A 24769-nucleotide genomic window follows, 5' to 3' on the forward strand; every position below is an offset into this window, starting at 1 on the left:
CATGTGTATTAACTAAAAATTATTTTGACAAACTTGCTTCCATGAGTGCTCTTTTAAATATACATAAGTAAAACAATTGCATTAAAGAGGAAATTAATGAGTGCCTGTAATGAATGCACTAAATATGTAGTTCTGTACCGCATGCAAGCGGACAAATAGTCCCTGAAAACACTCTAATAAAGTGTGTAACACTCAGAAACAGCTACAAACACAGCTATGTTTGTTACAATTAATTAAAATGAAGCAGAACCTATTAAAGTGCAATAGGAACAAAGCATAGGTTTTTGGTGTGAATTTGGCAAAGAGCATTAAGAGTCTTCTTAATGCTTTCAGGTGCAAAATCATTTTCTCTACCAGCTGTATCAGTGTGAACACTCAAGCATTAGTTTGTTATTTTAAATTTGGTTTTAAATAAAACTCCATTTCCTAAGTTGCTGTAAAGAAATTTAAATCAAAGCAGAATGCAGTGATGTGCGAAACTAAACTCTATATTTGTTTAAAAATTGTGCAAACACAGCTTGTCAAATGCTGAAACTGAGGATTTTTTTTTGTGCTGATTAATTTTTTGTGCAAAACTGTGCGTGAGCTCAGTGATTGATCATTGATTCCACAATAAGACTTTACCTCGCAACAAAAAAAAAAGAAAGACCAAAAGAAAACAAAACCCAAAACTGCACTGCCATTTCTGGGCCATATTTATTGAGTTTAGAAAAAAAAAAATATATATATATATGGCAAAGAAGGCCCTACTCTGCTGAACAGCTGAAATCCTGTGTCAAGCAACACTAAGAAAACATTTGCTTTCAAAACTACAGTAATGGGTTTCTTTAGAGCCCTTAAAAGAAGATGTGATGCAGCCCACTGCTAGACATGCCCCCATCCCAAGTTATTTGAAAAATGTTGTCTAAAAGTAGCTAAAGAAAAAGAAACATTTCTGAGTTTCAGCATTTTGGAAAGTTAAAAATGCCTTTGAGGTGATAAATAGCATTTTCTAAACTGACTTTATTACTTTGGTCCAGTAGTCAGTCTAATTGTGCTCATAAGTGTGTGCTTGTATAGATTATTGTCACAATATTATTCTGACGCTAAGCTGGTCTCATCATCTAATTGTTTTCAGCTTTGGAAATTTTAAAATATTATTTTTTTTGCAACATCAGGGGATGGTGTATTTTTTTTTTCCTCCCACTTCAGCTTTGCCAAGGGCTCCTGGCACCCCTGTGGTGACGGAGAGAACTGCAACAAGCATCACTCTCACCTGGGATTCTGGAAATCCTGAGCCCGTCTCCTACTATATCATACAGGTATGACAGACTTCCAACCACATAAACACATAAACCCCAAGAGAGTTGGGATTTTGTGTAAAGTCCAAATAGAAACAGAACTGCAGATGTCATAAACCAAGATTTTCACAGTTGAACATAGAAAACATATCAATTGTTTAAACCGAGACATTTTACTATTTCATGAAAAATGTGGTCACTTTGAACTTGATGGCAGCAACACATCTAAAAAATGTTGATATGGGAAACAAAAGGCTAGAAAAGTGAGTGGTACTAAAAAGAAACAGCTGGAGGAAGAATTTGCAACTAATTAGGTGAAATCACAACAGGTCAATAAAATGAATGGGTATAAAAAGAGCATCTTAGAGAAGCAGAGTTTCTCTGAAGCAAAGATGGGCAGATGTTCACCAATCAGCAAAAAAACAAACAAACTGTGGAACAATTTCAGAATAATGTTCCTCAATTTAAAAGTGTGAATACTTTGAATATATCATCATCTTCATTATATAATATTATTAAAAGATTCAGAGAATCTGGAGAAATATTTCTAAGCAATGGACAAGGCTGAAAAGCAATATTGGATGCCTGTGATCTTTGAACTTTCAGACAGCGCTGCATTAAAAACAGGCATGAATCTGTCATGGAAATCACTGCATGGGCTCAGGATCACTTCCAGAAATGTCACTGTCTGTGAATACAGGGCAGGTTGAAGCTCTATCATACAAAGAAGCTATCTATGAACATGATCCACATCCATCTTCTCTGGGCCAAAGCTCAATTAAAATGGACTGAGGCAAAGTGGGAAAGTGTTCTATGGTCAGACGAATCAAAATTTGAAATTCTTTTTGGAAAACATGCATGCCGAGTCCTCCGGACTAAAGAGGAGAAGGACCATCCGGCTTGTTATCAGCGCTCAGTTAAAAATCCTGCATCTCTGATGGTATTGAGGGAGCATTAGGGCCTATGGAAAACTGCATACCGCATCTAACAGCATGGCTTCATAGTAGAAGAGTCTGGGTGCTGAACTGGCCCGCCTGCAGCCCAGACCTTTCACCATCTGAAAACATTTGGGCTATTATGAGACAAAAAATACAACAAAGAAAAGCAGTTAGAATCCTATGCCAGACAAGAATGGGACAGCATTCCTCTTCCAAAGGTCCAGCAGTTGGTCTCCTTAGTTCGCAGACATTTATGGACTGTTGTCCATAGAAGATGGGATGCTACACAACGGTAAATACGGCCCTGTACCAACTTATTTGAGGCATGTTGATGCTATCAAATTCAAAAAGACATTGTTTTAAGGCAGTTGATGTTTTCTATGTTCTATTGTGAATAAAATATAGGTTTGTGAGATCTGTGAATTGTTGCATTCTGTTTTTATTTAAACAGCATCCCACCTTTTTTGGAATTGGGGTTTCATATCTAAGCACTAGATTTTATCAATATAAAGTGATGTTAACAGCCTCAAATGCTTAGTAGGGCTGGCAAAGGAAGGGATCTCCTGTTTTTCCTGATACTAATAACCTTTCACAAATTGCTCAAAGTGAATCTGGCATCCTGTGAGCACTCCCTACTCTCAAGAAGTGGTGAATTCATAAAGAATAAATTAAATAACTGGTTCCAGGACTCCTACACTGGACTTCCTCAAATTTCACTCTGTATATTTTAACATAAATCTGGATTAGTAAATATGAGCATGGTTTTATACAGTTTTGCTGTATTTATGTATACATTATGTATACAGACAGAGCTGTAGCTGTCCCTCAATACAAAGTTGGGTACTGCAGCTTTAATTCAGTCTGTACTTCTTCTTCCTTCCCATTTTCATCTCTTGTTTCATCTAGCATCGCGCCAAAGGCTCAGAGGACCCCTATAAAGAGATTGATGGCATTGCTACAACGCGCTACAGTGTGGGCGGCCTGAGCCCTTACTCCCACTATGACTTTCGGGTGGCAGCTGTCAACACCATCGGTCAGGGCCCCTCCAGCGAGGTAGTGGAGGCTCGCACAGCTGAGCAGGCCCCCTCCTCGCCTCCTCGACAGGTCAGGATGATGCCTTTATTTGACAAAGCGGAAAGTAGTTTTTACAGTGATATGAATGTTGTTTCCAAATATGGATTGTGGCTATTTTTGACTCTGAGACAGCCATGGCTGGAACTGTCTATCCATCCTGTTCCATTTTCATAAAAGCCTTGAGGGAATTTCAGATTTGCTGCAAACATACACTGGCATGAACTGATAAGAATTTCTTGAAAGGTTGTCTCTGGAGCTTGAAAAAGGCTTGAAAGGTTTTATGAAAGGTTCATATCTCAGGATTTAATACATAATGATAATTATGCAAAATGTGGAATACAAAAATGTGGAATTGGATAAAACACTGAAGTTTTATATCCAAAAAGTCATCGTAAAAAAAAAAAAAGCATGTTTCTGGCCATTAATCAGGCCTATAAATCATTTACATTTGCTCAGAGACCAAATTGGGGCACTCATCTTTAGTGCCCACCTATCAAATTCCTTCCTAAATTCCAAAGTCTTCACCTCACATACTGTATTATATAAGTCTGAGCAGATATGTTTGTAATATGCAACTTAACTAATTAGGCATAAAAGTAAGGTGGTATTTGTGGTTCAAAAAGTAATTGCATTTATGTAACCTCTATTTTAATGCATTTCAGTCTTGATTTCTTTTTCTTTTTTTTTTCTTTCTTTTTTTTTTCATATTTTTCATACTCACATGTTTCAGATCATCAAGCAAATTTTACTATTAGACAGAAAACCCGAGTAAATACAAAGTGCAGTTTTTAATCAATTATTTTATTTATTAAAGGACCCCTGCCTGGTCCTGTGTGAAAAAGTAAGTCCGGATTTAATTCCAAGTGAGACGCTTTGGCATGACCTGTAACAGGTCGATCATTCTTTATTTATTTATATATGTGCTATAGACTCTCTATAGTCTATAGCACTCCTCTTGGTATTGTTTCTTTTCTTTCTTTCTTTCTTTATATATTTTATTAGTCACATTAGTATCTGTATAGTTATACAATGCCAGAGCCGACAGGTCGGGAGGGGCAGGTTAGTAAATAGAGAGAAGCAATAAAGAGAAGAAGGAGGGAAAGAAAAAGAAAAGGGGCAGAAAGAGAAAGAAAACAGGGGTCAGAAAAAAGATTTAAAAAATAGTGGACAAAGCACATCTTTGGCAGCAATAACTGCAATACTGCAAATGCTTGATTGCAGTTCTTCCTGCCAAGGGTGGCACAATCAGTTATTAGGTTTATTAGTTATTAGGTCAGTTACTTTTTCAAACAGGGCCAGGTAGGTTTGGATACCTTTTTTCCTGAATTAATGAAATCATTGTTTAAAGACGGCATTTTAAATTTACTCGGGTTATTCTTGTCTATTATTAAACTTTGTTTGATGATCTGAAACATGTAAGTGTGACAAATATTTAAAAAAAAAGAAATCAGCAAATACTTTTTCACAGCACTGTACAGTGCAGGGTTGCAGTCTTCAAGCAGTCACATTAAACTGCTTTTATATATAATCACACTTCTTTTAACCCCTGTTGCCTATTAGTGACATGCAGGTTCAAACATATTCATATTTGTGTTGCTTTTACACTTGTTACTAAATTTTCCTCTTTTTATCTGTAGGTCATAGGTCGAATGCTGAGTGCCACAACAGCAATGATTCACTGGGATGAGCCCGAGGAACCTAATGGACAGGTGGTTGGTTACAGAGTGTATTACACTTCTGACAACTCACTGCCAGTCAACCAGGTGTGTATTTCTGTGTGCGTGGCTTGACTTAATTTTGTTGTTACTATTTATTCATGACAGATGATAACTTGTGTTGCTGAGATGTATAAGACATTAGAGTGCATCTGTGGTGTCTGCTTGCATTCATACATTGTGTTGTGCACCGGTGTTGAGCAGTGGGAGAAGCAGATGGTGCGCGGATCCAACTTCATCACCATCCAGGATTTGACTCCTAACAAGACTTATTACATCCGAGTGCTGGCCTTTACCTCTGTAGGAGATGGCCCCTTGTCCCAAGACCTGCAGATTATAGCCAAAACTGGAGGTAAAATATGGGAAGCAAGGGCAATATGGCATATAATGATTAAGATGTAATATTAGTTTTCTTTTAACAATCCTCTTCCTCTGTAGTTCCATCCCAACCATTAGAATTTAAGGGTGAAGCCAAGTCTGAAACCAGTATCCTATTATCCTGGGTGGCTCCAACGACCCAGGGGGGCCCAGACAACCAGATCACAGGATATGAACTTGTTTACCGACGAGTTGATGACACAGAGGAGGTAAGGCTGGAGGGACAGACAGATTTGTCACTAAATGGACTATTTTCCTAGATTTATAATTTGATACATACAGTTGTGGTCAGAAGTTTATATACTCTCATTATGAGCATGGTAATTTGGGGGGTTTAATTCTTTAAATTGTTCCAGGGTGGAGTCATTGTATAGCATGCATTTTTAATAACTTTAACCATTTATTTACAAAGTGCCACCATTTATGGACTTCCTGCAAAAATTACTGTAATAACCCTATGTTGAGTGTGAAGTGCAATTTCTCAGCTTTCAGAAACCGTTTGAATTTTCCCGATAGGACGAACGGTTCAAAGTGCATTTGATCAGACGTCTCAGTGGTGATACGTTTGGTGTTAACCAGCTGTTCACGTCAAGTAAGGGCAAGTATCAGGTGTATCGGCAGTGATCGCCACTGTTAAAAAAAACAAGAATTGGGTGCACAGACACTCAGTTAAATATTTTAATAAGTGGTGCTGAAGGTTCTGCAATGCATATTAATATGTCATTAGTGATCATGACTGGCTACAGCTGGTAGTTTCTCTTTGCAAAAAAGGATTTCTCTAACAACAGTCTTTGGATTGACCAATACTCAGAACAATGGACAAGTCCAAGGATCTCAGGGAAGAGCTAAGAAGGAAATTGTAAATTTACACAAGTTTGGAAGGTTTCTTGTAGCCATTTCTAAACAATGGCAGATTCTATGATTCCCAGTTCAAACAATTTTATCTAAGTACAAATTATTCAGATGTGTCCCCACTTTGCCAAGGTCTGGAAAAGACTCAAGCTGTCACCCTCAAATGAGAAGACCAAGAAAGAAGCCCCTGTTCCAAAACTGACATATTTAAGCTCAGCTGAAATTTGCAGCTGCCCACATGGACAAGATTAATTCCGTCTGGAGAAAGGTTTTATGGCAGATGAGGCAAAAATTGAGCTATTTGGCCACAATGACAAGAGGTATGTTTGGAGGAGTGAAGGTGAGGCTTTCAAACCTAAGAACATAGCACCAGCTGTCAAGCATGGTGGTGGTGGCATCATGCTCTGGAGCTGTCAGTGGTACCAGTGGACCACCTCCAAATTCTTCAAATTCACCTCAAAGCAGCTAGATGGTTGAAAATAAAACAACTGGCTGTTCCAACAGGACAATGATCCCAAACGCAAAATGGAATGGATAAAGCAGGCTGGAATGGCCTTCCCAAAGCCCTGACCTTAGTCCTATTGAAAATTTGTGGACCATGGTTAAAACCCTGGTCTATGCCAGGAAACCAAATTCAAATGAACTCTACCAATTCTGCCAAGATGAGTGGTCAAATATCCAGCCAGAATTATGCAAGAAGCTTCTTGATGGCTACCAAAAGCATCTGGTGCAACTTGCTAAAAGACATTTAGCCAAATATTAGTGGCGGTGTATGTATATATTTGAGCTTGTATGTATACTTATGACCCTATGTGGATTAGAGAAAATCCAAACCTCAAATTTGTGCACCCAATTCTTGTTTGTTTGTTTGTTTTTGTTTTTTATTTATCAAAAATGCAAGCTGTACAATCATTCCATGCTGGGAAAATAACAGTTCAAAGAAATCATTAAATTCCCCAAATTACAATGACATTCATGCTCTTGATGAGTGTATAATAGAGTCAAAGATAATTGTATAAATGGATACATGGCAGAGAGAATGTGAATTGATCTAGTTATTAAAAGTTAACTCTTGTCTTCTTGTCCCTTTAGAAGAAAGTGAGCTTTGAGCCCACCACATCCTACCTACTCAAGAACTTGAAGCCCTTTTCCACCTACACTTTCCAGCTAGCTGCCAAAAGCAAAAATGGAATTGGGGCATATACCAACGAAGTGTCCATTGACACACCACAGACACGTAGGTCTACCCGCACACACTGCAGTGTGTGTGTGTGTGTGTGTGTGTGTGTGAGAGAGAGAGCGAGCGAGCGAGAGAAACAAGATCCAATTTTGACAATGCAAATGCAAATACATGTAAGGCAAAGTCTTATAGATTTTAATTAGATACATTTGTGGCATTGTTGCATTGTCAAAAAGGAGCCATCATGAATCCAGACCTTAGCTGGAGCTGACCTCAGAATTGATATTTCAACAAATATATAATAGGCCAATAATGATTTCCAGAACTTAACTTTAGATGCTGTATTTTGCAAATATAGTACCAAGAAATTCATTTAAGACTGCCAGAAAAACGTCCATTTGTTGGCTACCAATCTGAGGTCTGTAAGAGACTCAGTAAAACAAGGTAAGAAAAGGTTTGCAGATAGACATGAGAAGTCCAACATGGATCACAGAGGCTTGTAGGCTGTAAGGACAAGTTATGGGAAGGTATGTGTGTTTTGAGCTCTAGTCAGTGTTTTTGTGTTGCATTTCTTTTAAAGTCATTCACTCGTTTTCATTGATCAAACATCTCTACCAAACAGAAGTTGACACCCATCATTCAGTATCTCTGTTCAGCCATCTTGATTTCTATGGTCATTTTTCAAAAGAGCTTCTGTTCTCCAGTGTTTTGTTTTCATTTTGTGTTTCTTTGTCTTTTGCTCTCTGTCTCTCATCTGCTCAATTTTACTCCCATTCCTTCACGGCAAACCTCACTTCCTCACCTCTCCACCCACCAATAACAACTTGTACACACAACCAAATAACATTTACCCAAACAACCCCTACTGTACTTCCTCAAAACTGGCCAATCAGTTCCTTCAGCACCTCCTCAGGACATCAAATGCACCAGTCCCAGTTCTACCAGCATCCTGGTAAGTTGGGCACCACCACCTGTGGAGTTTCAGAACGGCATCATTACGGGATACTGCATCCAGTACTCCACTACAGAGGGCAACAAAACAACTAAAAGAATTGATGGAATTTCTCCGGAAAGTTCTCCATATCTCCTGGAAAACCTAGAGAAATGGACTGAATATGGCATAACAGTGCGGGCGCAGACGGAAGCTGGGGAAGGACCAGAAAGTTTACAGCTGCTTATCCGCACCGAGGAAGATGGTATGTTCCTAAAAAAAAGATAAAAATAAAAATAGGATGGTTCTCCCTCCTAATAGTGGCTACCTCTAACTCACTAACAAAGCATTCATGAGCTCAAAGCACCCTAAACTAACAGCAAGCTTGTTCTACTGGCCAGTAAAATCATTTACTCTGTCCTTGCGCTGCAGTCTAAAAGGACAATGCATTTGTGAACCACTGTCAGACCCTCCAGTGTTGACAATCTCCTCTTTATTCCTTTGTAACCACCAGAATCCACCAACATATAGAAATCTCCTCCTGCAACCCCCTCACCACTGCTTTCTCTTGTCAACAGCAGCCCCTTTTTTTTTCCGGCAGCTGGTTTTATCCTCTTCTTTTTTCTTTTTTTTTTTTTTTTTTTTTTTTGGAACCAGTATATTTTTTCCTCACCTTCCCCTTTCTTCTAAAAGCCCCTCTTTTAAGGAAAAGTAATGCTGGAGATTTTCCCGTCTAAAGCTAGCAATAGTCCCCTCTTACAATAACAAGGCTGTCAGTGTACCTCAATCTTCCCTCACCTTGGCTTTTCTTACCACCAATCTGCCCTACCAAATCCTTTCCAGTCCCTTTACAATTATTTGGATACATCTGAGCTAATGCAGTGTATCTTACTGTATCTAGAGTAATTTTGTGATATTTTTGATTGTTAATTTTTTTATTCCAGTATTCATTAAAGTGCTTGTTGGTGGGTTTGTGAAATAGATAAAGGTGGCTGCAGTTTTTTTCTCTTCGTCAGTATATTTTTTTCACTTTTTGAGAACTGTAGTTCTTGGCAGTATGGGAGAGGTTTTTCTTGATAACAGTATTTTCTCTTTGACTGCCTGCCACTATTTATCTGCCCCTGGCAACAAATCCTTTTCTATCTGCCATTCTTATCTTTTCTACATTTGCTTCTTATCCTCCACTGCTTTTTTCCTCCATGTTTTTCCTCAAGCTCTCTCATTTTTTACTATTTTGACTTTTTTCTCTGACATCAGAGCAGTTTTAGACTCTTTGGAGGGTTGTAGTTTTTACATTTTTTAGCTTTTGGCTTTTTTATCTGCCCCTGAAATCTTTTTTTTTTTTTTTTTTTTTTTTTATACTAGAAAGAAAGTTCACTAAAGTGAAACCCTTTAATTGAGAGGTTTAAATGCCCATCATCTGTGACCCTTGACTTCTATCCAAAAATGCATTTTTAGTTCCAAGTGGTCCTCCGCGAGGGGTGGAGGCAGAAACTGTGAACGCCTCGGCTGTTAGGGTGAAATGGCGAGCCCCTGCACCCGAACGACAGCACGGTCAGATCCGAGGTTACCAAGTCCATTATGTGAGGATGAACTACGGAGAACCTCAGGGTCAGCCCTTCATCAAGGATATCCTCATAGATGAGTCACAGGTAACACTAGACTATTACCTTACCTAATCTATAAATAACTTATAAATGCCAAATAAAACTTTATGAGACTATTTAAATTATATGGTAATGCTGATTGTTAGAATAGTTAGCATTTTCAGTAGTGCATGGGCTTACCTGGATGTATTATACAGATGGCAAAAACCAATATGTGGCCATTAAGACTTTACAGTATCTTTTTTTATTTGCACAAACACCATCTGTCATGGAAGGTGAAGTGTACGAGTTAGAACCCAATTGTAGGACACAGGAGGCAGACTTTAATAACTGCAGGCAAGTTTTTTATTCAAGCTGAAAACAACAAACAAAATATTAAATTAAGACAAATCCAGAAACACACAGGGAAATATAACAAACACCTTGAACAAAGAGCAAATGCAGGGCTAAATGGGGATTAGACACAGCTGGGGAATCAGACACAGGTGCGCATAATCAACACAGTCCCAATCAAACAGGGAGGAAGAAGAGCACAAGAGAGGATGAACTTTCAAAATAATGACCAACAACTGTTACTGAACAGGCAGCCACTGAAACATGAAAGGTAAAAAATAAATTTGAATGATTATAATTGATTGGAGAGCACAGAAGGACAACAAAATAGAGAAGAAGGAAGTAAAATTAACAGAGAAACAGGAAATGACTAAAAGTCAACTAAAACGTAACAAGATATTAGACTAGGGAGCACAGGAGAGCCAAGACATTTACACAGAAATGAGACAGAAACAGGAACAGACAGGAAAACACTGAAGAAACTATAAACGGGAGAAAAAAACATTAACAAAAGGAACTGAAGCTAAATGAAAACCAAGAACTTGAAGCTAACACTAGAACAGCAACTAAACAGGAATCCTGTATTACTAGAATAGCACTAAAACAACAGAAAAATCTATCAAATACCCAAACAGTGTAACAGGACCATGACAGTAACACGCAATGCAGCAGCGTGTTACCACCACAGTCAACTTTCAACTGGACATATTAGTGACTACACATTGGGTAAATAAAGCTAATACCAGTAGCCAGTAAGCTTAGCTTAGTAACAAGCAAGTCCATCTTTGTGCAGGTCAGTGGATGTCAAACTCTTTCTGCTTTGCCCCCTTCAGAAGCTAAAAAAAAAAACTTCAAACCCTCACCACTCCACAATTTTAAACAATCAGCCATCATGGAGACATCAACTTAAAAAAGAATGCAAATTCAATTTTGCTCAAATGAAGCTAATCACAAGTGCATCTGCAAAAACTCAGATGCATTCGTTATTTTTCTCCTGGTCTCCTGCGCCCTCTCTGCAGTCCCTCTAAACCCCCCAACGATGGGCCCTCTCCCATTTGAGAACCAATAGTGTTGATAATGGCTTCTCCTATTTATGCTAAGCCAGAGTACATGTAACAGTCTGCAGCCTGTAGCTTAACAAGCCTGTTGCAAGAACAAGATCATTATTCTCACCTAAATGGCACATTCATGTTTTGTAAGAGTCATTGTTTTTACTAGTCCTCTCATGTCCAGGGAGCAATAATAACTGGCAAGTCATGTTTTGTGCCAGCAAAAGCAAGAAAAATCTCATGTCAGCCAAAGTCTGTTGGTAAAGGAAATACTGCGGTGTTAAATATTGCTCCTTGTATCTTTAACATCTGGCACACTATGCAGTGTGTCATTCTTTAAAGTAAATGGAGCTAGCATTTGTTTCTTTCTGTTTTATTTTCTGGTAAATGTGAGAATTTTTCTCATCACAGCCGTAACTCCAAAATAATGTCAACATAGCCCAACTTGCAGGATGAAAGCATAATTCCCAGAATGATATTTAGATTCTGAGAAAGTTAAACAGACCTAATGTGTATTATTACATTTTATTTAAATTAAACTGGAGATTGGGTAAATGCAGATGAAAAAGTCTTTTTGATTATTTCTCATAATAATGCAATAATTCTGTTTCTCTCACCCCACCCCCCCGTTGCTCCATCGTTCAGTGGGAATATGATGACTCAACAGTATATGTGAGTAAACGTTCATATGTGCGTATTATTTGATATAAGAAAAAAGCAGATGAGTCATTTTTATGAGACAGTAGTTCTAAAATCAAGTATTGGGCAACAGCTTTAAACATCGCATAAGGAGCCATTTCTATTTCTGTATTCTGTGTTCCCCAGGAACACAGAATATATTTAATGAAGGATCCTGGACAAAACACAGAGATGACTGATAACATGAGTCATTTGCCGTATCACCAAAATATTGTGATTATATATGTGATTTACCCACAGCCTAAGAAATTAAGAAAATATTGAGTTATATGTTTAGATGGAGACAATTCAGAATGAGTTTTGAGTGTGTCTGTAGGTAAATTATTTTTTGAGTTGAAAATAAACATGTTGTGCTCTTATCATTTGATAAAGTTTTCCAGGCCTCTAGGTATTGTTTTGATCATCATAAACAATACCCCCATTATAGTGCCCAAAAAAGGCGGCTACATTATATGAGTGTGTCAATATATGTCTTGGTATTGTTTGTGCAGAAATGACTGCACAGTCACACCGTGAGACAAAAAAATTGCACACTTTTTTTGTCACTGAGGCTGTACCTTTTTGTGTAGTTGTGACCACACTCTCCTTGAATCTTTTTGTTAAAGTGACTGCTCATTATCCCGAGGACACACAAAAATTAATAGCCTTTTGTAGCTGACAATGCTTTTTGTTGTTCTGCAGGAAGTGGTGCTTGGGGACCTGAAGGCAGATACTGCCTACTCTGTATCAGTGGGGGCTTACACCGCCAAGGGCGATGGTGCTCGCAGCAAACCTGTTACTGTGTGCACCGCCCCACCATGTAAGTGTGTCTACACAGATCCAAACATACACAAAGACACAGAGGTTGAAATAAAGCATGTGCAACCCACATAGTTGATGATCTTTGAAAGTCTGGCATCGCTAATGATCATTAGAGGCCATTGAATTGGTCTCACACCTTGCTGTGCCACAAGAAGCCATTGGTGCCATATTAATCATATTGTGCGTTTTTTGCTTGAAGGAATGAATAATGTGCGTTGTAATTACCCTCTAATTATCTTTTCATTATTCTCTCTCTCTCCTGTTTCTTCTGTTTCCCTCATAGTGCCTGAGAAGCCCAAACTACTAGTGAGTGCCACTGATTCAGGTACTGCCCTGCTTCAGTGGTACCCACCTCCCAACCCACCCACCCCGCTCCTGGGGTACCGCCTCACCTTCGGCCGTGTTGATGTTCTTCCCTTTACAGTGGTTGAGTTTCCTGCCAAGGAAAACCGCTACACTGCCCAGGATATCCACAAGGGAGCTAACTATGTGTTCAGACTCTCAGCCCGTAACAAGATGGGCTATGGAGAGGAGGCTGTAAAAGAGGTGACTACTCCAGAAGACACCCCAAGCGGATATCCCGAAAATATTATCTCAGAAGAGGCTTCCGCCACCTCACTTCGCCTGGCGTGGAAATCAGTCCCACTGATTGAGCAAAATGGGAAAATTCTGAAGTACTCAGTGCTATACAAGGATATAAACAGTCGAGGAAATGCTACAGAGGTTGTGGTGCCCGCTCAAAGGTCGAGTGTTTTGTTGGAGGGTCTTAGTGCCGATACTGTGTATGATGTCAGGGTGGGTGCGTTCACAGCTGTCGGTCCTGGGCCTTACAGCCCCAGTGTCCAATTTAGGACCCAGCGGCTAGACCAAGGTAGGATCACACTCACATTCTAACAACCCATCTTCACCAGGCTCAGGATGCAAGACATGCGTCTAAACAGCAGATTTGAGCATATATCAAGCAAAGTCCCACATGCACACACATGTACACACAACATCTTGTGGCTGCATCCTAAGTGTCCTTTTTTGTTGTCTTGTCACTGTAGCCTTAGACCCAACATCTTTTTCCTAAAACAAGGTAAGAGTTTTGGGTCTTGGGTGAGAATCCCTGTCCAGTCCACACTATCTGTGTGTTAATCAGAGCAAATAGTTAGCATCAGGCTGGTACTAGAGAGTGATACACAGGTAAGATCAGTAGGATTGGTACAGTAGACAGCATAACTGAGATGGTGGAGCCACATTCATGCTCTTTGTTTCTTTATTTCTTGTTCTTCTGTAGTTTTTGCCACCAACTTCAGAGTAAAGGCAGCCATGAAGAACTCTGTCCTGCTCTCCTGGGAGATCCGCGACAAGAACCCTGCTCAGCCATTCACTGTAAGTAGATTTGTATTTGTTAGTTTAAATCTATAAGTAGCCATGTCTCATCAAGACTAACTTTTATGAACTGAAAAAAGCAGGGCCTAGATAAAGACCTGGGAATAAATTGGGAATTGCATGTTTTGCAGTGACACATGGCAGATAAATTGTAAGGTATCTTATTTCCAGCCATTCATTATCTATGAAACTCAACTCTTCCTGTCAATAAAAGATAATGAAGTCTGCAAGGCTCCCTAATTGACAAAAGAAGATACTGTTACTTTTATCTTCCAATTGCCATAATTTGTGTCAAATTCTTTTTACTCCATCTTGGCGTGATAGTGCAGTTAAATCTGAATGCACAGACATTTGACACATATTTTCAGATTTAAAATTAATTACATTTTCAAAGAACATCATAACTTCTTATGTCCATGGCAAACAAATATTCATGAGCTGGAATTCATGAAAAAATAACTTCACAACTTGGTTTTCATCAGTATGAGTGTAATCCATCCATTGTTGTTTCTACTTCCATCAGAGGAACTGCAGAATCTAAACATCATTATAGTCTAATCAGCTAAATGTATGGCAACACTAGGCTTCCTACTTAGACCCATATATGCATTTGTGTTGTTTTCAGATACTGTATGGGAAGGGCCAGTCTGTGGAAGTGGACGGCAAGCAGACTCAGAAGCTGATCACCGGCTTGGAGCCAGAAACTCAGTACTCTTTTCTGCTAACCAACCGGGCCAACAGTGCTGGGGGCCTGCAGCACCGCGTCACTGCTACCACCGCTCCGGACATCCTGAAAACCAAACCCATTGTTGTGGGAAAGACTAATGCAGATGGCATGGTGACTGTGCAGTTACCGACTGTACAGACCACAGCTAAAGTCAGGTAGGGATGATTCAAAGCATGTAGACAGAGTGTGAGTAAAGGATTTGTATTATCCTAATTAACAAATGTGAAGACTTTAAATTGCTTTAATTTGCTTTTTGTCACACTGGGTTGTCTGTGGACCCTGTGAGGTCATTTTATTACATTTCTAAGCTGACAGCAAAGCAAGTCTGAGAACTCCCTCAACAGGCTAAATGAATCCTCACTACTGATCATTTCATCTGCTTTTTGTAACCAAGAACAAATATGGATACAAAGTCCAATTATCCTACGTGTTTAAATATGTATAAATGAATCCCTCCGCTGCTTCTCACAGCCATTTTCCCGTAGTCAGTCTTTCTGTCACTTCGGAAGTGTTTTGGAGTTTTTTTTTCCACTCTTTCGTTAGCTACACACACAAGACTCCAGCTTAGATGTCTTGACCTAAGCTGGTCACACAAAATGTCATGATAATCAAAAACACAAACTGGATTTAAGTACATATCTGTTTGGCTGCTGTTCTTCCTTCACAAGTTCTCATTGTCATATTTGATATGAGGCCAGCTACTTTATGCAGTACAAGCACTGAAATGAGTCAGCCACTGAAGGACACATGGAGAACTTTCCAGAGGCTCAATCTTGCAGTTTCAGACATGGACCTTTTTTCTCCCTGTAGATGCTACACAGTTTCAATGTACACAGCTGTTTTATTGCTGTAACTGCAGCAACATACTGTATTAATGGTCAGATACTCCGTACTCCTTTAAAGCAGAAATAACACCCAGAGTTAGATGAGAGGATCAATACCACTTTTCTGTGTCTCACCAGCAGCCACTTAGCTTAGCTAAGCATTTGAAACAGCTAGTCTGAGTGTGTAGGTAACAGAAACTGCCTACCAATCTTTCTTATGCTCAGTAATTACTTAAAAAAAACTGAATTCAGCTTTTCATAAAACTAATAAAAAAAATAGCGGATAACAAATCTATGAAAAATGTAAAATCCCTAATTTATAAAAGTATGCAGGCCATTCATTCAGCCCCTTTTAGGCAATTAAAGTGTTGACTCTTCTTGAATAAGAACATGTTTGTGTATCTAGATTTGGCTGCATTGATTTTCCCCACAGTTCTGCCCCCTCTCCTCTTTCCTTCAGCTGAGAAGGAATCCCACGAGGCTGCCTCTGCCATGCTTTACTATAGTGATGATATTAGCCAAGTGATGAGCAGTGCATTGTGTTTGCTAGACAAAATGCACTTCACAGTGCACTTTTTGTCTCTTTTAAACTTTTGACTCCTTTAAATACCATTTGGCAAGCTCCAAGTGGGCTATGATATTCATTTTTCAGAAGTGACTTCTGTCTTGCTTCTCTAACATGAAGGCTCACTTGATGAAGTGCTGCTAAGATGGTGGACCTCCCAAGAGTACTTTTGAAGTTCTCTTGAATGACCTCGTGGTTTTTAGTCAATTTCCTGACCAAGACCCTTCCTGGTCAGTTATTCAGCTTGACTGGACAACCATCATGATTTTATTCCAAAATTAACATGGCCTTTGTGCCCATGGGTACACTCATAGTTTTAGAAAAGTTTTATGCTCCTGTCCTTTTCTGTGCCTTGAAACAATATCATCATAGCTGGCTTTAGAGATTTCCTTAACTTAATGGCTTGTTTTAGTGAATTACAGGCCCTTATATATACAGGTGTGTGCCCTTCTAACCTATATCCAATCAGGTCAGATTACCACAGCTGGACCTCAGTCATGTTCTAGACACATGTCAAGAATAAATAAGGTGAACATGACCACAGAGTGCCACTATTCCTTTAAATTTCAGAACTCTGACATTTCTTCAGAAACTGAAATGCTGAAAAACTGTGAAGTTTGAGGTGTACTTCCTTAGGCTTGATCCCAGTACATGCTGTGTTTCAGGGGTTACTATGTTGTGGTGGTGCCGCTGAAGAAGCAGAGAGGGGGAAAGTTCTTGAATCCCTGGGAGGAGCCTGACCAGATGAACTTGGATGAGGTGAGACATGCAGCAGGCAGGAGATGAGGAAAAATAAACAGCTAAACACTGGTCACAGTGAAGAGCTTGTTCTAAGGTAATTCTGATGCTGGGGGGGAATGATTATGATAATCAGGGTGATGGGGGTAATAACTGTTTAATACGATGCAGACTTATCAGACTGTGCCTTATTACGTGAAGGTAAACGACCTAACCATCCATTGCTTGCTCACTCTGAACAATACTTTCACATGTCATTTCCCATCTAATTCCACTTCCTGTCTTTTTCTAAAGACTTCATCGCCTCATTATGCCGTTCTGAAAGCAATTGAGTCAATAGAGTTTTTATGGTGCACACTGTCTCAATGGATAAATGTGGCAGCAATTCAGTTGATGAACAGATTTGTGCTAAGGTGATATTGCTCTGTACAGTCCATTGTTCCTGCAGTGATGAGGGCTTTTGTGAGGGGTAAAATGATCAAAACTGCCCCCTTTTTTCTTTGTTTTTTTTTTGGGGGGGGGGGGGGGGGGGGGGTTGTTACATGGGCGTGGATGAGAGGGAGAGTTTGAAGTAGGCAGAAGCAGCAGAAAGATGATCTGATGATGCACTTTGTTTGAACTTGGTGCAACCAACTGTTGCGGGTTATTGTTCCATTTTCTGTCCATTATTTGAGTCAAACTCTTTTGTTTCTTTGTTTCCGTTCTGTCTCCACCACCACCACACACCCCCGTCTTCCCTAAACCTACCTACCTGCTCATTCTCTCTGTTGTCTTCCCTTTCAGCTCCTCAGAGAGATCAACAGAACCAGTGTCAGTCGTGCCCTTCGCATCCGCAGACAGGCTGGTCAGTCAGATCCCCGGGCCTATGTTACAGCTTACTTCAAGACCCTCCCCCTTGAATTCACATTAGGTGATGGCCGAAACTACGGTGACTTCCGCAACCGTCCACTGCAGAACGGACAGGAATATGTTTTCTTTGTGTTGGCACTGCTAGACCTCTCTGAGAATGTGAGTGCACACACAAACACATACATACAATTCAACCATCTAAGTAAATTGTGTCTAATTTATATATGAAAATGCATAAAACTTTGGCCTCTTGCAGACTATGTATGCTACTAGCCCTTACTCTGATCCCGTGACCTCTTCGTATGTGGATCCTCAGCCAATTGTTGATGAGGAGGAGGGTCTTTTGTGGGTGGTGGGGCCTGTGCTGGCTGTGATTTTCATTGTCTGCATCGTCATTGCCATTCTTCTCTTCAAGAGGTAAGGACAGCATGATGAGGGAAGAAAGAAGTAAACACTGTTCAATAATACATTTCAGTGGTGAGAGAAAGGAGGGTATAAACAAAAGACAGTGGGAAAGATTTTGAGTTTTGCTGAATAAGGGAAAAATTATTTAAAGCCTATATTAGTCTTATAGTCTATAGTGTTTATCTTTTTCCATCACCTAATTGTTTTGGGGGGTTTCAGTCAGCCCAGTATGACATATTCATACTAATTCTGAAACCATATTTAATAGAAAAGGGATCCTAATCTGGATCCCAAGTTCTCTTTCAGACAGGTGCATGCAGGTGATAATTCTATACATCAGTTATCAGAACTATTGATTTTGTGTGAACATAGTTTATTCTTATAGACTATAACTGAATCCAAAAACATTGCATTTGCCTATTACTTAAAGGTTAAACCAGTGGGTTAAATATATGGTGAATTATTTATTATGCATGCCAGATTAGGTTCCAATAACTGTTCCTCTGCAGTTCTTTAGGGTGAACAATTATCATCACAACTTTATTGTCTAACACTATGCATAGCTAAGTTTATGTGTGTGTGTGTCTGTGTGTGTGTATGTGTGTGTGTGTGTGTGGGGGGGGGGGGGGGGGGGTCTGTTATTTACAGTACTGTACAAATGTCTTGAGCCACCCCTCAATTATTTATGTTTTGCTTTCCAAAGGCCCAGATTTTCTTATAATTTTTAGGTGATTCCTAAAGAGCTATTAGCTGAAAACCTGGCATATCTCAGAATGGAGTGCAGAGTACCCTTGAAAAATCAAGCTAACTGGACAAGTGGCAGGCCTAAAAAACTATCTGCAGCAGATGAACAGTAACTAAAAGTCATTTCCTTAAGAGGCTGCATTTCAGCCAGTGATGCTGGGGATCTTGTCAGAATTGATGGAATTATGAATGCAGAAAAGTACCATCAGATTTTGATCCACCATGCAATACTAACTTGAAAGCACTTGATTGGCAATGACTTAATTTTTCAGCATGACAATGATCCCAAGTATACTGCCAATGTAGTAAAAGCATACCTGGATTGAAAAACACACAATGGAACACTACCAGTCGTGGATTGGCCTCCCCAGAGCCCGGACATCAACATTATTGAAGCAGTGTGGGATCATTTTGACAGAGATCAGAACAAAAGGCAGCCAACATCCAAAGAAGAGCTCTGAATGTCCTTCAAGAAGCCTGGAGAACTATTCCTGAAGACTACTTAAAGAAATGACAAGAAAGCTGCCTCAGAGAGTTCAGGCTGTGTTGAAGAATAAAGGTGGTTAAACCAAATATTGACTTTAAAGCTCATTAGAATTGTACAAACTCTGTTTTTGCCTTATATACTGTATTTCCATTTATGTTTGCACATGTTTCTATAAATCTCTGTACCTATTTTGCATGGAAGCTCCCGACTTTTGCACAGTACTGTATATTTAAACCCACGTATTGGGAGAAGTGTTAGCTAGCATGAGAGAAAAGGGAACGATAACATTATCATCTATTAACAGTATTCACTGTTATCTTGTTGCCTGATCTTCCACCTAGAGGTTTAGTAATGCACATGAATAATTACTGTGACTGATGCAGCACAGCAAAATTATTAACCTTGATGGTAATAATCTAATGTTCTAGCTATTCATTTCTCACTTGTCCTTAAGCTGCACCGTTACAGGGCAAAGGTGCTAAGTATTGATATGTGTGCAGTGCCATGTGAAAGGGCTTCTGTGTGATTCACATCTGCCGATCATCTTTATATCTACAGGAGCTGCCATATTGCATATTTAAGATCATATTAATATTCCTATCTGTTTAAATGAGAGGAAGAGAATGATGAGTTCAGCACTGCTTTAGTCCCTGATGTTTGTTGATTGAACACTAATGGTATTCATCCCTGTCTGTGCTTTTATCTACACATCTTCCTACGTGGATCCAGCAAACCTGACAGGTAAACAAACACTACTTATTACCATTTCCTCTGTCCTACGGGGACAATTTCCTCACAAAGAACCATTTAGAAAATTGAACCCAGAAGAGTCAGGATGATTGTCGTGTGCCTTTAATGACAATATATTAACTAGAAGTATACTGGTTGAATTGTACATTTGTAATTCAACAAGTTTGCTTTATTCAGTGTTTTGGATAAAGATGTGCATAAAAGCAAGTTGAGAAGAGTGACTGCTGCGCTGTGTCAGTTTGTTTGTCAGTCGTCTTAACTGAAAGCAAATAAGGTATAAGAATAAATGTTTCTTTTAACTTGATTTTCAATGAATAAAGCAGACAACACAGAACCAGCAGCCAACAAAAAATCTGCTAGAATCTGAAACCTGTGAATGTCCACAGAGCAATTCTTGCGAGTTTAGTTCTCGCATTTCTCTGGTTCATTTACTTCAAGATAACCCCCAAAATTTGGTTTCAGGCATTATTATGCAAGTCCCAGATTTTCGCAGCTTTTCATGTAGTGCATTTTAAGTACATCAGGTTGAAGTAAATTGTGTTTGTTCTTCCAGGAAAAGAGCCGAGGCTGAGGGAAGAAAGGGCAGTTTTCCCTGCAGCAAAGCAATGTCCTCCCACCATCCCACTGATCCTGTGGAGCTCCGCAGAATCAACTTCCAGACTCCAGGTAGATTAGAGACAAATATCCACAGGCAGAATACTATATGTGGTCAGTATTGATGAGATTAACTGTGGTGTTGTTTCCCTTTTCAGCGTACCGTGTATCAGTGTACCGTGGTTATCGCCGTCTGTCAAGTTAGTTGGTCCTTGCCCCCCTCTTTCTTCTCTCTCTCTCTCTCTCTCTCTCTCTCTCTCTCTCTCTCTCTCTCTCTCTCTCTCTCTCTCTCTCTCTCTCTCTCTACTCTCTCTCTCTCTCGCTCCATATCCATGCTAACTAACCATCCATCCCGTATAGGATGAAGCTGCTTGACATTTCATCAAATGCCTCTGGAATACTTCCTTAAAAAAAAAAAGAAAATTTAAATTCATGCTAAATTTTTAACTGCTTGTGTCATAGCCTTTTTTATCTTCACCAGCAGTGTGCATATCCTCGGAGGACATGTTATTGTGCCTCAGTAACTTTCTGAACATGCACATTGTTCCTTCTGTCTGCCTGGAGAGAAAATGGTCACTTAACAAAAAAAAAGACAACACTTCCATTTGCTTCCTCCACTGTCCATGGACCAAGCACTAAACAACACCTCCTTTGAGAATCCTAACTCTTAACATTTTCCTCCAATGGGGTTCAGTTGTGTGTGTATCAAAACAGCCTCTTTTTCTGTTTCTGTGCTCGGCAGGCATGGCAAGTCACCCGCCTATCCCCATCTCTGAGCTGGCAGATCACATTGAGCGCCTCAAGGCAAATGACAATCTCAAGTTCTCTCAAGAGTACGAGGTACGAATGCTGATTATCTGTCCCTGAAAATTACTAACTTGGGAAATTCATGTGGGCTTGGTGCACATAAGCACACACACATATTTATCGTTGACCTGTCATTGCTTGATCAGTTCCAGTTCTGATGGTGAGCACGAGTAGATTTAGCCTCACATTGTCTGTACAGTTGAGTTGCATTTGGATTCATCTCCACAGAATGATACAAGATCAAGCACATCTCCCTCTCTCTGCTGTCTTGTTGTTATCTATACAAATATAAGAGGAAAATTGAAATTGCAAGCTCAAAGAGAGTTTGCTTACAGCCAGATGGTTATCAAGCCCTCATTTCTACGCTCTGGTGGAGAAAGAGGAGATAGACATAAAGCGGCAGCCACAAAGAGCAGGCTCGCCAAGAGATACAAGAAGCAAATGTTCTCTGCAAAATAGACACTTCTTGATTAGTTTCCTTCAACTTACAGCAGAGTTAATGTGGAACAACAAAAAAGCCATCTACTTGGAGATAACAGTGTGCCCGAACTTGTTGTGTTGAACTGTGGCCTTCAAGAAAAAGGAAAAAAAAAAATCAAATTAGTAGAAATATTTCCAAACAATCTGGCTGTGTCACAAATAGCACCAGCACTGCAATAAGCTCCACCGAGAGCTGTTAAGCATAAAAATGTTTTCTTTTCCCTGCCTAAAAAATCTGTTTAGGCCAAGGGCCTCTGGGTGGAGGAGACGACATAAGGGCTCTAATTGGTTGCCACAAAAGAGAGACAAATTGTGTGTGACAGATATATAGTACGTATATAGAGAAAGACAAGGGCACATTATGCAACAAGTAGAAAAACAGAGCAAGAATGTTTTAGGGGGGAAGTGTTGGAAGAGAGGATAAAGAAGGATGGAAGAGACATTGAGGGAGAAGCTGTATGCAATTGTGGTGCGCGCTGGAACCACTCCGTTGAGCCTCACATTCTCTCTGCATGACTGTGTGCTTTGTTCGGTACTGAACCCTTAACGAAGGAACAAGAGAGATGGATGGAAGAGAGGGACTGAGAGAGAGAGGGAGGCCAGAAATGATTGCGGTGTAATAATCAGGCACACATGATGTCGGCAGCCCATGGAAAGCAGTCTTAAACACACACGCACACACAGAAACGTGCACATACCCAGTACCGCTCCTGTCCATTTTTTCCTCAACCAAACCATAATTATGTGTCGTAAAATATTCAGAATTGCTAAATTGCTCTGGCTCTCTCCTTTTCGTCCCTCTCCATTGACAGCCCTATAATGACCTCATGTCTGCCTCTCCCAGCTAACAGCAATGGTTGCACTGTAATTACCCTCTAGGAACTTAATGTGTTGGTCTAACACAACCATCCCCTCTCTCCCAGTGGTATTTGTTGTGCTTTTATCATCTTTCTCTGGTTGCTAGTTTCTCTTTTGAAAGTGGAAAGTCTTTCTTGAGAAAGGGTATCGTGTGTGCCCTCATTCCAATCCAGTATCAATAATGCAGTCTTAATTTTCAATTTGTTGTTGGTTTTTAATGATGGGTTTTGCTGCAACAATGCTGGCGGGAGCCTGTAAGCTCAAATTCTTGGAACTGTTAAAATCTTCCTGTTCTAGATGCCAATTTCTGCATTTTGAGGTTCATTTTAAGAGATAGGGATATCAGTGCCAACAATAAATTTTAAGTGCTAATGCTTAGCGCTTATGTGTGATATTGGAGAATCAGCCAGTACTATACACGCATAAGCAGTGTATGATATCTTACAATTGTGCAGGGATTAAAAGTATGTAGCAAGATTTTTTTTTCTTTATTACAAGTAAATCGTACGTGCCATGGCCATTTATTATAAACTAAAGCTTTTGACAAACTACATGCCTGTCTGAAACCTAGCTGCTTTAATAATGCCAAAAGATTTCTGGTAACAAAAACATGACTCAGCACGGAACAACTGTGGTAAGCCACATGAAAAGATATAACTATAACAACCTCTTGTTGATGTTTGTTCTTTGCGCTGACCCTCGCTTGCGTGTCTTGCAGTCAGTCGATCCCGGTCAACAGTTCACGTGGGAGAACTCCAACTTGGAGGTCAACAAACCAAAGAACCGCTACGCAAACGTCATTGCCTACGACCACTCCAGAGTTATACTCTCCAGCATTGAGGGTAGGACACACTTCCTCTGTGTTTGTGTGCATTTGTGGGTGTGCGTGACCTGTTACCTCTGTCTTTGTATGGGTATGGTAATAGTTTCAGGAAATGAGGCCATTTTGGTCACTTTCTCTGGGCCATTTAAGGTTTTACGATTTGGTCGCTGAGTTATGGTTTGGGCAAGGATTTAAATTAGGCATGAAGCTGTGATTCTTGAGTTTGGGTGTGGAGGCAAGGGAGTGTGTTATGTCATACTGTGCATGTGTATTTGAGTGTATGAATTTGTGTGTGAGAGCTTCTATCCGTGAAGGATGGGATATTAGTAGTTCAAAGATGTGTTACACAGACTGTTCCCATGCATCAGAAACCCAAGTGCTGTGCCTACATAAACACAATGAAAACAATCATTTCTTCAATCTGTTGTATCTCACCACTGTGGTACCACATCATATAACTGATTTGGTCTTGGCCTGGCCATTATAATATCTGAGGAGATAATGTGTGATCATATCTTATTTAGACTATTTACCGATCTATTCATGGTGTGCCCATTTTCCTGGATTTGGCCTTTCTGAATGGTTTAAAATGAGAAGAAAAAAAATAGTTCTGTACTCAGTGTGCATTTCGAAGCGCACTCACCCACCTCAGCTGGGAAAGACCCGAGGCAGAGAAACTGGCAGCTCCAATGTGGAGAGAGGGAGGCAGTGGGAGGCCAAGCCCAAACAGATGAGCCTTATCTGGGCAGAGCATGTGTGAGCAGCCCCTCCACCCCCGCCTGTCCTGGAGCCCTGGCTGTCTGTCTTTCTTCCAGCTAAGAAAATGCAAATACTCTTGAGCACGTCCAAACACACAAGCAAATGCTTTCACGCACGTATGCACACACACACACACACACACACATAC

General features: G+C 39.9%; 1 protein-coding gene across 1 annotated transcript in view; it reads left to right on the plus strand.

Annotated features, from left to right (window-relative positions):
- ptprdb (protein tyrosine phosphatase receptor type Db) overlaps positions 1-24769 on the plus strand; it is a 115349-nt gene that overhangs the window by 74289 nt on the left and 16291 nt on the right. The window contains exons 12-31 of the mRNA XM_030742015.1: positions 1192-1301; positions 3125-3322; positions 4930-5055; positions 5212-5359; positions 5446-5594; positions 7330-7474; positions 8311-8613; positions 9807-10000; positions 11983-12009; positions 12718-12835; positions 13121-13708; positions 14117-14211; positions 14837-15093; positions 16993-17086; positions 17849-18073; positions 18171-18331; positions 20280-20291; positions 20854-20966; positions 21637-21734; positions 23758-23881. Of these exons, the coding sequence (XP_030597875.1) occupies positions 1192-1301; positions 3125-3322; positions 4930-5055; positions 5212-5359; positions 5446-5594; positions 7330-7474; positions 8311-8613; positions 9807-10000; positions 11983-12009; positions 12718-12835; positions 13121-13708; positions 14117-14211; positions 14837-15093; positions 16993-17086; positions 17849-18073; positions 18171-18331; positions 20280-20291; positions 20854-20966; positions 21637-21734; positions 23758-23881 (3285 nt within the window). The remainder of the gene's footprint in view (positions 1-1191; positions 1302-3124; positions 3323-4929; positions 5056-5211; positions 5360-5445; positions 5595-7329; positions 7475-8310; positions 8614-9806; positions 10001-11982; positions 12010-12717; positions 12836-13120; positions 13709-14116; positions 14212-14836; positions 15094-16992; positions 17087-17848; positions 18074-18170; positions 18332-20279; positions 20292-20853; positions 20967-21636; positions 21735-23757; positions 23882-24769) is intronic.

This window comes from Archocentrus centrarchus, chromosome 1 (genome assembly GCF_007364275.1).
Source record: "Archocentrus centrarchus isolate MPI-CPG fArcCen1 chromosome 1, fArcCen1, whole genome shotgun sequence".
Taxonomy (NCBI): Eukaryota; Metazoa; Chordata; class Actinopteri; order Cichliformes; family Cichlidae; genus Archocentrus; species Archocentrus centrarchus.